Source organism: Python bivittatus, unplaced genomic scaffold (genome assembly GCF_059951505.1).
Source record: "Python bivittatus isolate LINGU-HERP-01145 unplaced genomic scaffold, Pbiv_v1 ctg000120_np1212, whole genome shotgun sequence".
Classification (NCBI taxonomy): domain Eukaryota; kingdom Metazoa; phylum Chordata; class Lepidosauria; order Squamata; family Pythonidae; genus Python; species Python bivittatus.
The window spans coordinates 1,468,001-1,481,668 of NW_028277037.1; the positions used below are offsets into that span (position 1 = coordinate 1,468,001).

Consider the following 13,668-nt stretch of genomic DNA (forward strand, 5'->3'; position numbering starts at 1 on the left):
TCTTCTTTGAATCTGGACTGGGCAGTGTTTGCTATGGATCTGTAGAATGGTAACTGAGAAAAAATTAACATAAGAACATAGCTGTATGAGACCATCATCTATTAAATTTTCTATTGTTTTTTCAGCATTAATTAAGTTGATCCCTACAGGTTGCTCCAAACAGCTTCTTCTGAATGGCTAATATTCTAAATGGCTGGTACTCTTAATGGCTGATATTCTGCCACTGAACACAGAGGTCCTTTGTACTATTAGGATGAACAGATCTGATCCTCCTGGAATCTGTATAATAGCTACATTTAGACCCAATCTAGGGGTAGATCTATAAGAATCCATTTCAGTGATTCTGTACAAATAACCACACCAACTGGAAAGTTAATTCAGACATTTCATCAAATCACCTTTGAACCAAATCTCCAAATTGTATCCTTACACAACATAACGCATGCTCCAAGCTTGAAAAGACCGAGTTAGAGTAGATAGTAAAAACTGCTTTCTCATTGTGAGATCTTGAGCTGATTCTTTCTACCTTGTTCCCAATCTAATGCTTTCCAGATGGACTGAGCTTCTTATAATTAATGCCCTTCTGCCATATTAGCTGGGAATTATGAGAACTGAAATTCATCCTGAGAGAGCAGGATGCCATAGTATCTGCGTAGTGATTTCTTTCACTCCCAAGCTTAGTTTTCCCAAGTCATTGTGCTGATAACTTGATTGAAATATTTCTAATTGATAAAGGGAATACTGTATTGATACAGATTGCAAAGGAAAATCTGTGTTCCTTATAAGGAGACTGTGAGTTGTATTCAAATTTGAGGTTTTTAGAAATACACATAGAGAATATAAGGGGACCCTGATTTAGTGTCTGTCTGTCTGTCTATTGTCGTCCAATAAGAACAAAAAAAATGAGCCATATCACATCTTGAACAGTGTATCGATATTTCTGTCTTCCTTATTTCCTTTGGTATTTTTGCTTGCTGATAAGTTCAGAAGTTCTGCTACCTTTCTTCCCTACTTCCCCCTCCTCAGGCCTCTGGAGTTTCATAAATAGCTGGAATTTCATTCCTTGCTACCAGACCTTCAATCTTTCATACAGATGCTTAATTTATACCAGGTTTAAGGAAACTAGATATACTAAAAAAAAAGTTTGATTAAATTCCAATATAGAGAAAAAGCAAGGAACATAAAGCAAATGTACAAAGATGTAGGTTGAATAAACATGGTGGCTAGTAGATCAGATTCAATATTAACTAGGGCTGTGCAAAACTTTGAAGAGATGTATCCTACTGCTACTCCTCACCCAAATCTTCACTGTTAGTGAAGTAAAACAGAGTCATTACTAACACCTCCCATGGTTCTAATAACTGCAAGAGGTCCTGCCTATGCCAAAAAATCTCTTCCAGTCTTCTGTTCAGCCAAAAGAAGCAGATGTGCAAAGTCTCTTCCAGCTGCAGGAACTACTGGGGAAGGCTTTGAGGCAAAGAAATCTTGAGTGAAATTGCACTGCCTTTTCCATCTTTATGAGAGAATTGCATCACTTCTGTGGTATACACCATCTCTCCAAAAGAAAGCCAAACCACCTTGCACTGGCCAATTATGACAAAATAGAATGGTAGAAGAACAACCATTTAGAGTATCTTTATCTCATAGAGTTGTGGAGTACTTTCAAATCTGCATGATGTATGCCTAATGAATGCAGTAGTTTTATTGAACTTGGCTCTAAAAAGTGAAATTTTACAACATGCTTAGGCATGAGTTCACTTCTAAACATGAGCCAGTGTGGTAGCATAGTTAATGTTGGATGGGGATGGGGTGGACTTAGGTTCAAGGCCACTCTTAGCTGTGGAAACTCACTGGGGGAGTTTGGCCCAGATGCCTTAAGGTGCCAGATACTTGAATAACGTTTGAGGTCTTGAGTCTTGTGGTATCATTGTGATGAAGGAGTGATTAGCACATTTTTAAAATTAGAATCCTCTCCATGTAGCTGCAGGGGATATACCTTTTACAAAACAGGAGCTCTAGGAATATAAAGGTTCTTGGTGGAGGTCACCACTACCTTCACAAGAATCACTACTGAGAAGTGTCAATTGTAACAGTGGTGTCTCAGCTTCCTACAAGGTTCCTGCATTAAATAATTCCCACAATTTCTTTTGAAATAATCTTAAACTGAAAAATGTCATACATTTTCAGTGAGACTTAACTTTGTCTAACTGTATCTGAAACCAGCTGCAAATTTCTCTCACATGCTCTCATACTATACATACAGGTTTGAATCCACATCTAGCTAACATTTAGTCCCACTGAAAAGATTGGGAAAAGTGAGCCATGACTCTGGGGTTTTCCACACTGCTGCTGGAGTCCTGTTGGTAGATCAGCTGGAAAAAAACCCAGCTTAAGAAATCCCTTTCCTGATGTCACCCCCATCCTCTACTTTGCCACAGTGATGTTCCATCTAGGCAGCATTCACCCTGGCCCTTGATTGATAGTGGATGGCATTGTGTGTTCTTGCCCTTGAGAAATGGCTAGTGGTCCATACTAGCACTGATCATCTCTTGAGTTTCAATTCCGCTGATGTCAATCAATCATCTTCATTTTGGTAGCAATGAGATATGGAGCCTTGTACTTTCCCAAGCTGTGACACATATTAATGACAAAGGACTAGGATATCCACTTAGATCCATTCCTTCTTTCAGTACAAATAAAAGAACTGTTCTAGGGCAATGCATTTTAGGGAGAAAGTGTTAAAGGAGTGTTAAAAACAAACAAACAGAAAGCAACAGATTGAAATTGCACTAAGGGCTGACTAGGTCAATATCCCTTGCCTTTGTGAATCGTTTATTTAGAAAGAACTCCTGCCTTTCCACTCCTAGAACATGGAATCTGTTTGTGAGGAGGGAAGAGTTCCTTCCTGAGTCAGTGATGAGGGAAGGGTAACAGGTGTGTAAATAAAGTTGAAAATAAAAAGTGAATAATTTTCCCTGGGAAAAAAGAAAACTTTACATCTTTTAGCCTATCTACATTCATGCACATAATAATTTAGTCTCTAATTATTGGAAGAACTTCAGGATTTCATTTATTGTCTGACCATTCTTTTCACTTTCTGGACAAGTATGAGAATTAGAACATAATAGTTATCTCTTACCTTTTGCTTTTTTCTCTGGAGCACTACTGAACCATATACATAAAGTGACCAGACTGTACATAAAATACGGCTTTAGCGTAACTCCACTCTCATGTCTATTTTGGGGTAAAATGCTAAAAACATTATATTGTGTGGAAATGTCAAAACAGGATGTACACATTTCCCTTTTATTTTATTTTATGAATTTCATAAACTGATGAAGAAATGGGCCAGGATTAAATTTTGTATAAATATGTGTCATTAGTCAAAGGAACCCAGATGATAGATAAATCTGTCCTTTCCTAATGATAATATAAATATGTAACATTTATACAGCAACTTACGTAACTCAAAATTGTTGGTTTAGGACTAAAAAGAGCAAAATTTCCATGCCCAACCTCAAATCTCATTGTGCAACTACTGGTGACCTCAGCCTGATTCACCTTATGGGGAGAAATTATACAGAAATAATACATATGCCACTTTGAGTTCTTTGGAGGAAAAGAGAAAACAAAACCACAGTAAGTAATAAAAGAATCCTGAAGTGTGGTTTAGTATTATTATTTCCACATTTTAAATAAAATATAGAAGGATTGAGATGGGGAGTTGCCAAAGGCTGCCTGGTGAGTTAATGGCAGAGATGACATCTGAACAAGGAACTTCTTAATTCATAGCCTGGGGTTCTCAACCATTATGCTACACAGACTTTCTTTACTATTCCCATTAAATCGTCTTACCACCATTAGTTTATAAGACAGTATAGATAACCAAGATTCAAATGTGGTATCCAGGTTTTTAGGTCAGGGTATCTTTTACACAGTCTGGACTTTTATCAAAACAAAGAGCTAAAGGGAGGAAAAATATTTTTGTTTGCCATTTAATGGATTCTTTTTCTATTCATTATGTACAGTCTAATTTCTAGCCTTGCAAAACCACAGACCAACATGTAGCTGTGACTTCAGCTGGTTCAGTGCTTTGAATATGTGCTGATGTTCATATTGGTTTGATATCTCAAAACTGCTTTGACTTGGGTTCTTTTGCATAATGCCCACAGAAAGTGTCGTTCATTAACACCTCAAAGCCATCTGTTGACCGGGTGTCATTATGCCTGGGAGTCATTCCACTGATGGAATTTATTAGTGCTGTGGAAGTGGTGATCCACATGGAACACTGACACAAGCAAAGCTATCTCTGCATGCATTGTGCACACATGGTTCCTTGGTGGTTGCATCCACAGAAATGGGTGGCCACATCCAGTATGGCAAGGAACCATTTCATGGGAGCTAATTACATGCTCTCCAACTTCTAAAACACTCAGTGACCCTAAAACATCAGGGATCTTAAATGATAACTGGAGTACTGGACTAGGACATTTTACCACTTTTATAATTTTCCTGTGGCATTTATTCATTCCTTTTTATTCTTGTGTGTTCCTTTTGTTTAATTTTTTTCTATTTTTGAACTGTTTTAGTAATTTTTCATTACCTCTGAAAATGTCAGTACATTTGAAGTACAACAGAACAACAACTGACCATTATCAGATTCTACCCAATCAGTACATCGTCTGACTCATAGAAAACCGGTTATCAATTGGATAGCGGGGTATAAGAAAAATTAACTGATTATTGGTGCAACAACTGAAAAAAATAGTCATGGGAGAAGAGTAAGGAAAACCAAGAATGCACAAGCTGTCATTTTAGGTATATGGTTTGTTAGAGTTCTCCAAAAATGCACATGGCAGTTTGGTAAAGCTATAATCTTGAGGGAACTTGGACTTGGGGCTAATCTAACTTAAATTGCATCTAATAAGTGACCTTTGCTAAGAACTGAACTGAACTCCCTCAGACTTTTCCCAGTTCTGATATTTCACTGCACATAGGAATTTCATGGTGAATAAATAAATAGATGAGTTTAGGGTGCTGGAAGTCTCAGCTGATTCCAGCTCTATGAACAAAAGATGTAAAGATGATACGTTAATTCCTTTTTCCCTCCTCTCCTCCATGTTTCTAGTCACAAGCCTTTGAATAACTTTCAAAACAAAGGAACAAACATGCTCCTTTGCTTGAGCATCGCTGAATTTAAAAGTGAACCAGTTGGAGGAGGGGGAATCTTTCTATCTGCAGGGAGATGTACCCCCACTGGTGACAGAATGACATGGTGAAAGCTCCCGTACCACCGGAGATCCTGTTTATTTCCACCCGTAGCTCTGCCTGGAAGCGGACTCCAAAGCTTGACCTTCTGGGTGATGAGGAGGAAATAGCCTGCAGAGCCAAATGCCTGTTAAGCAAATCTGTAAGTTGCCCTCTCCTTCCTCTTAGGAAACCAAATTTCATGCCCTGATGAGTAGTACCTAGCCCTCCATTTCTAGAGTAAGGCATAGAAGGCCTGGTAAAGCATTACTGCTCTTGAATTCTGGGAACATCATGCCACTTGCTAAATGTGATTCACCCAAAATTACCCAAAGATGCTGGGATCAGAACTGGTAGTAAGATGCATATGGAAAAGCTACACTCTTTTGGAGGAAAGCAAAAAGCTGAAAAGAGACACAAGAAAAGTGTAATAAAATGAAAGAAATTGGGCTGTGGCTGACTTATATTTGACCAAAGTAAGATACATGGTGAAAGAGATCCTGCAATATCAATGTATTTCTATAATACAGTATGCTCATAAAACTACCCGTATACATATATTTCTCATTAGCTATGCTGAAATAAAGATGTGTATTTTCCTTAAAATACACAAAAACAACTCCATTATTTTTTCCCTGATTCATCATCCTTCCTCAAACAAAATATTTTATTTTTTATTATTTACCATTTCTGTAGACGGCCCCAATCCAGAGATTCTGGGTAACATACAACAGCGTAAGCCCATAAATCATTAAGAGAAAACAAGATAAATGCCACAGAACGGTGGAATAGATTTGTTACAAGATGCTTACAAAATGTTAAGAGGGAGAGGCCTACACACACATTTGAAGAACATGGATTCTGCAACTGTTTCTGCTCTCAGCAAGACTTCACAAGACATTCCTACCAGACAAGCTGATGCCTCCCAACGCTACACTATATATGCCTCTGCAGGTGATGCCCAGAAGCCTACAAATAACCAGTGCAACAATTTCAAAAGTGCTGCTATCCTGTAATAATGTGGTTGACTTGCCAACTGTCTAGCTTCATGTTCTGGAACAACTGTATCTTCTGGGTTGTCTCCAGAAATTGCCCCACTTAGAAAGCATACTCCAACCAATAATCCAACCAAGTGAATATTTTCCCATTTTATAACCACAAACTTCCAACCACAACTAGGTGGAATCAACTTGGACAAAGCTATTCATCTGTTTGATAGCATAGTCAGCAGATGAGATTTGCAGCCAAGGGACTAATTCTATTATGTTCAAATGAAAACTGAATCATGCAATCTTGGGTGAAGCAATCTGGCATGCAGAAATAGTTGGGAGGACAGGTAGAAAGCTGCATGCATTGCTGCATCTCTGCCCCAAATTCCTCCACTTGCTTTTACTTAATTTGGGGCTTGGTTGCATAGATGTATACGGTTTTCCAAGGTGAATACAAGAATTCTCTCTTTGTTTAGGATACTAAGTAATTACATTGCATCACAGTGGATTTCACAGGGACAGTTCTTAGCTTCATACAGAACCTTCTCCATCCTCCTCCTGCTTTTTTTAAAAAGTTAGCTAGCCTGATTAAACCTTCTGCAAAACTCAGAATCTTGCACACTCTTTTCTTAGGTCCTAGTAAAGGTCCTATGGAAATTTCCATAAAATCATTATTTCCACTATTTGGGCTGCAAACATTTTATCTCTAGGGATATGTGAGCAGCTATAGGTTTCAAGAGCATTAGGCAGCTGAAGACTGTGCAAATAAGTTGAGTACTTACTGATGATATCAAAAGTGACAAATGATCTCTTTTCCTACCCTTCCTACTTTGCAATTAGAAAAGAAAGTCTGAATTGTAGTGTGTATGGGCAACCTTTGAGCTGACCTCCCAATAGTTTTAATGCTTTTTTAATGTTTTAATACTTTTTGAAAGCTACCAATGGCTCAATGATGGTTCTTGCAGTTTTCTTACTCCAAAGGATGGTGAAATTGTTAAATCTAATATTGACAAATTCTATCAGCCCCAGTTTTACAAATGGAATTTGTAGTCTTCTTTTAAGGGAAAGCCAGCCTTACCTCTTCCCGGTGTTCTTCTCCAGAGCGCTGAATAAACCACCGAATGGAAGCTTGCTGTGACTTTGGAACACATTCCAGAAATGTTGAGTTAAATTCAATGCCAAAAATCACCTTTTCATCACTGGTTTCGTGACTAATGCCTGGAAAGCAAACATAGGAGAGAGGATTAACCCTGCCCTGATTTCTTTAAGAATGGGGAAACATGACTGATGCAGAGCAGATGGCGGAGTAGCACATAAGCTGTTAAGGAAAACAAATGGTTTAGCACAGCACACAAACATTCAAACTAATGTAAGCCATTTATAACAATGCTTTATCTCTGACTTGGTCACTTCCTGTCATTTCCATCACTGTGGAAGAAGAATTTGATCTATAGTCTTTTGTACAGAAATTGCTTTCAATGAGGCTTAAGACAAGGAAGTTGCAGTGACCCACCTGACTCTTTAATTCACACTTCCTGAACTAATCTATGAACTGAAACCCAATTATTATTTCATTATTGCACTTTCCAAATCATGGAATGCAGACCCCCACTACAAAAATGTATATAATAATGGAAAATATGAGAAAACTAAATGTTCTGGGGAAAGGGGTCACATTAGGGCGAATATGTATGGAAAGACATTTTGGGTTGTATATTCATCTTGAAAAACCTCTGAATCACTTGGATATTCAGAGTATTAAAAAGTGACTGGAATGATTCTGCTATGAAGATATTCATATTGCTTTGACTGCAATTTGAATGTCTTCAATTTGAATACCTTCAAGGACAGGATAGAAACAATGAACACAACAAACTGACACTTTGTGGTATGGGAAAAAAATGAGTTGGGTGCAACAGGGAACTTTTAAAAAAAAAACTGCCATTATGCACTTTTCTCAAGCTATCAGAGACATACGTGATCAATGAAGAACCAAACTGCTAATTTTACTTAAACAAAGAAAAGAAAAGAAAAGAAAAGAAAAGAAAAGAAAAGAAAAGAAAAGAAAAGAAAAGAAAAGAAAAGAAAAGACAAGACCTCAACCTTCAATTTGTTCTGTTTCTGAATCACTTGATTTTGGGCTATAAATAAATTGTTGTCATTAAATGCCTAGTTTATAACAACTTTCCTAATGTGTTGCATTCTCCTGTTATTTGTTATACTTAACAAATATATATAAAAATGCATTTCATTTTTATCATTTTGTGCATACATTTTCTTATTGTGTCTACTGTTACAAGCAGTATTTATTTGAAAAACTGCATCACAGGAAAAATACCAACATATAATTGTCTTTTGATTCATACATAGGCTCCAGAAACACAAACAGTTAAAACTACATTAATTATGTATTACAAAGCAACATTTCCCTTTTCTTTACATAATGAATTAAGAGTACACATTATTTCTTCAATTCATTGATGGTAATGCAAGCTTTACATGCATGCAGATCAACAGAATAGTTTTGGGAGACATACTGCAATTTAAGCTTTGGGATTAAAAGGATTAAGAGCTAATTTTGAGCTATGGAAAGGCCTCTTCCTTGACATCTGAAATTGGGACTGGACTGGCAGTTCTGTCAGTATTTAAATTGTTTCTCCATGTAATAAAGAATGCAAAGAGTCATAGCATTCCTTCCAAAGTCAAAGAAACAAAAGTCAGGTAAGTAATTTGTTACTGGAGAAATTGGACAAACAAAATAGTATTTATGTCTCTTCCAATAGGCCCACCTTCCTGTAAGTGGCCTTATCAAAGTTTAAACAAGTGTCTTTAGACCAGGAGTGGAAAACATCCCTCAGAAATTAGACCTCATGGGATCAACATCTGGAGCATAGCAGTTCCCTCATCCTTTCTCTAACCATCTACGGGATCAAGGTAAAGTTGGCAAAAGATATCTATCAGCCAGGCTCACATGCTAGAAATTAAATTCTTTCCAAGATTTATTTTGTGTCATCTCCACCAGTCTACATCATTGCATGGTAATAAGACAAATAAAATCTGTTCCTTCTGGAAATTTTATCTTGACTCCTTCCCTGGAACAGCTCTTCCCTCCACAAAGTGAAAGCGTGGAAACTCTAGTTTTCATTAATGCTGACTCTACTCAGGTTCTTTACATTGCTTTTGATTTGCATACACGACAGGATTTATATGAAAACAACTGTGCAGTAATTGAAACCCTGAATTAGATACTCATTTTTTTAAAGAAAGAATATTGTTTTGCTTTAGTGGTTTTCCCCCCACACTCCTTTAAGAAAAGAAAATAAATATTCTGAGCTGAACATTTGAAATTTTATGTTATGTTGTTACAGAAATTTCAGCTTAACCACAAGGCTGACTATAGATAATACATATTGTAAGACCTGTTGCCAGGGGAGCGAGCCAGTCTGGCAAGATCATGAACAGCTATATTTGTGGGAGACAGTAAGCTGTTGTTGAAAGGAGATTGCTTAATTAGCAGGGAAGAATTAGAAGAAATCCTGGATTGCTTGATAACAGGAACTAAGATTTTAGACTTTTGTCCAAGAGTTGCTATGCAGAAATAAGCTAAGAGAATGTAAGAAGAAGTATATTTCCTGATTCTGCCTCAGGGAACTCTCCTTGCATGGCTCTCTTGGTGCAGGCCTTCTCACATTCTTATAGACACAGTATTTTTCCATTTGGGTTCCAGAATGATGCCTGTTTTGTCTTGTGATGGCTGCTGCTGATAGCTAAATAGTAAGTTCCAATATTCAGAAGGAATGATGATATACCAGCCCTCCTTGGTTGTGGAATATTGGCGCCAATTTGCTTCTATGGATCAGAATGGCTCATTAGCTCATTACAGAATAACAACAGACAAGAGTACAATTCTCAGCATCTAGAACAGACTAAGGCATGCCTTCCAGACCAAAATGAGCACCATAACATTTAAAAACAAAACAAGAAAAAACTAGCCATCACTTATGGTTGGATTAAGGTTGCCAGCTTCTCAACTGTAAAAAAAAAAGGGGGGGGTCTTACAAGTGATGTTCGAAAAAAGAACACAAATTCAATACTTACTGTCTTCAACATCCCAGCATTGGGTAATTGGGTCTCCGTATTTCACATCTTGCCTCCTTGCACGCCTAGAGAACAAACGAATGGGTTGAAATGACTTTTGAACCAGTGTTTGCCTAGGAATAAACCATTGTCAGAATGATATTTAAGACAGAATTCTTATGCTCCTGCCTGCCAAGGCAGGTATATGCATTACATTTCAGGAAGGCAATCCACAGGATGAACCAAACTAGGAAGATTCACTGGCTGTGCAGGGTGGGGATAAGAATAAGATATGAATTTTCTTCACTGAAGAAGATTATAAAGCACTTGGCATTGTAAGATGTTTCAACTAGTGCTGTCCCTGTTCCAACTTTCCTGTCTCTTCAGCCCCAGAGCTAGCTTTAAGCAAAGAAAGAGTTATCAAGAGATCTTGCCATGAAACCTAAGATTACATCAAGTAAGTAATCAAAAACTATCCTTTCTATGTAGTTGCTAAGGTTACCAAGATTTTTTATTCTATAAAAATTTTTATTCTGTGAATGGGAAACTACAGGACATGTACAGAACTTAGTAGGGAAAATGAGAGTAGACGTCAATGGCTACTATGCTCTTCAGAACTATGGTCATAATCATGAACGTGAGATTCATGGAAGAACCTGCCGTTAGGTATGACAGCTTAGATATGCTCTTCCTTACCTTTTTGATGTGGGTGTGTATCTGGAACAGGAATTTCCATCCCAAGCACAATATGGATCTCTGGCAAGGCAGCAATCAGCACATGCCTTCCCATACGTATGACATCTGTGCAAGGAAAGCTGAGCCAATCCATCTCTGGAACCAATGTACAATTGTTGCTACAAATCAGAAAAGGCAAATAAATGAGAAACAACTTCATGTTGCTTTAGAGCATTACTTTAAAAAATCTGTTATTACAGAAATGCCTACATGTGCATCAGTACTGCCATTTATAGAGCAGTGAACAGAACCCATAAAACTGTCTCTTTCCATATTGTTAAATCAATTTTTTTTCAAACTGGGTTCACAAAGCCTCAACAATGCCCAATATTTTCTGCAACCATTCTGATAGAAAGATAATAGCAAACCCTGAAACTTTTTTCAGAGAGGTTTCAAGCCATTTCTTGCTACAGTTCACCTGTTTAACAGCATGGCGTCACTTCTGATTATTTAGATTTGGGCTCAAACCTGCTTTGAAAATCCAGGGACATAACATGGTAAAATTAAATAAATAAATAAAACCCCTAACAAAAATCTAAAGGGAGAGGGAGAGGGAGAGGATAGACAGACAGACAGATATTTGAAACCTAATTAAAATAGCAGACTCCAGAGCAGTCTAAACTCTAACCAGTCAATATGAGTCCCCGCCAGGGTGTGAAGGAGCAGTTTGGTTCCCTGCCATTCTGAGGAGGGAAACCCAAGAAAACAGAAGGGTCAGTTCTAAAACAAGCTTCACACAGCTTAAAAACAGCTCACCCGCTAGAGTGGGAAAAAAGGCTGTAACCCATCCACTCCATTCTACGCTCTACAGTCCCCTTCACCCCAAAATAGTAAGACAGTCACCAAAACCTTCCTACAGTAAACAAATGCAAATAAAATGCTCAGATTCAGGCTTTCATCATTACAGTTTGTTTCATAGCTATCGATCCTTTCACAAATAAATGGGGGATACGTGGCCCAGTCAGAGAGTACGAGGCACTGGAAACAGTTCTGTGCCTGAGACATCTGCATGAGTCTGTGCTTTGTATCCTTTAAATACTGAGAGAGGCAGGTTCCCTGTAACCCTGAAAAACGACCAACCCTAGAGGGACAAAAAGCATTGCTCTCACCGAAGCTACAACCCTAAATCTGCTTATGAAGCATAAATTCTGCTAAAGTCACTCAGACTTAACTTCTGAATGCACATGGGTGGATTTGCATAACAAAATGACTGATGATGGTATATCAGTGTGACAAATAGGTTCTGGATAGAAGCCACCAGCAAGAAACTCTCAAACGAATATGTCCTCTTCTTCATTTCTTCCCTCTTACTATTTTTCTGTTAATATGCAATGAATATATAATGTTCATGTGGAATTAGAAATGGATTTTAAATCAAAAGGAGTAATTTTGACAGGAAGGGTGAGATTAGGAAAAAATGAGCAAATATTAAAGCTGGCTGGGTGACTTTGGGCCAGTCACTCTCTCTCAGCCCAACCCACCTCACAGGGTTGTTGCTGTGGGGAAAATAGGAAGAGGAAGAAGTATCAAGTATGTTCACTACCTTGAGTTATTTATAAAAATAATAAAAGTGGAATAAAAATCTAAAAAAATTAAATCATAAAATATTAGACACTGGCTTTAAAAAAGCCACTTAGCAAGTGCTAAAATAACTACTTATGAATTACCTGCTTTGGAGACATCTCCATAGTCAAGATAGGTGATGGACGCTGCAAAACAAATGAACAAACAGTGAAGACAAGATCAATATTGCTTATATTTATCTGGAGGAAAATGCTGTTATCAAGGAGTGACATTTGCCACATCATTCAAGAACACCAATTTGAAAATTTATCTAAGCCTTTTGAGAAATCAATATCTTCAGTTCTAACTTGGAAAAACTTTCATTCAACCTGAATGCAACTAAGAGGACTTCTATGAAAAAGAAACAATGAGACAAGTTTGCTGTTGTGTTGCTTTGTTTTAGTTCAGTAATGCAATCTGATGTGTGCTAAGACCACCCTTCAAAATTTCAATGGATTAGGCTAAAGGACTGATTGCCTTGATGCTCCCACTACACTTTGATTCAGTGAAGAATTGGAACCTGGTTTCCTTGGTTCTAGTTAGTACTTGGATGAGAGACCTCCAGGAAATACCAGAAATGTAAGCTAGACTAGGGGAAGCAAGGAATCCCAGGAGAAGACACGGTCAACCCACTTCTGTACTACTGCCATGTAAATTCCATGGAGTCACCAGGAGAGTTCAGTTACTCCTTTTAAGTTGTACTTTCATCACATGGATAAGCTTGTGTAAAAGATTTCACAAAGTGCTTTGCTCACAAGTGAAGTGTCTCTGTGGATCAAAGCTCTGAAGTAGCTACTTGAAGGAGCATGTGGCTATTTTGAGGATTCCCAAGATTAATGCATCCACTAGGATCATGCTTAGAAGCCCTCAGAATGTCTTTGAGCAGCTATGACTGCATCTTGGCTGGAAGACTTCACATGCTCATCAAATAATGTACACAGGCCTACCTTCTGGCTCTAATGGATCAGTTTTGGCAAAAGTGACATTTTATATCTCTACAATATATGACATCTAATACCTTGTGATGATTTCTCTCCAGATTCAGCTCAGATTTTCT

General features: G+C 37.8%; 1 protein-coding gene across 3 annotated transcripts in view; it reads right to left on the reverse strand.

The window, feature by feature from the left end:
- The window catches only part of SEMA3D (semaphorin 3D), a 170,902-nt gene that overhangs the window by 9,122 nt on the left and 148,112 nt on the right, over positions 1-13,668 (reverse strand). For all 3 annotated transcript variants that reach the window (XM_088134825.1, XM_088134823.1, XM_088134824.1), the window contains 4 exons: positions 12,716-12,757; positions 11,010-11,167; positions 10,335-10,399; positions 7,315-7,454 (listed from right to left, as the gene is read on the reverse strand). In XM_088134825.1, coding sequence (XP_087990951.1) covers positions 7,315-7,454; positions 10,335-10,399; positions 11,010-11,167; positions 12,716-12,757 — 405 coding nt within the window. The remainder of the gene's footprint in view (positions 1-7,314; positions 7,455-10,334; positions 10,400-11,009; positions 11,168-12,715; positions 12,758-13,668) is intronic.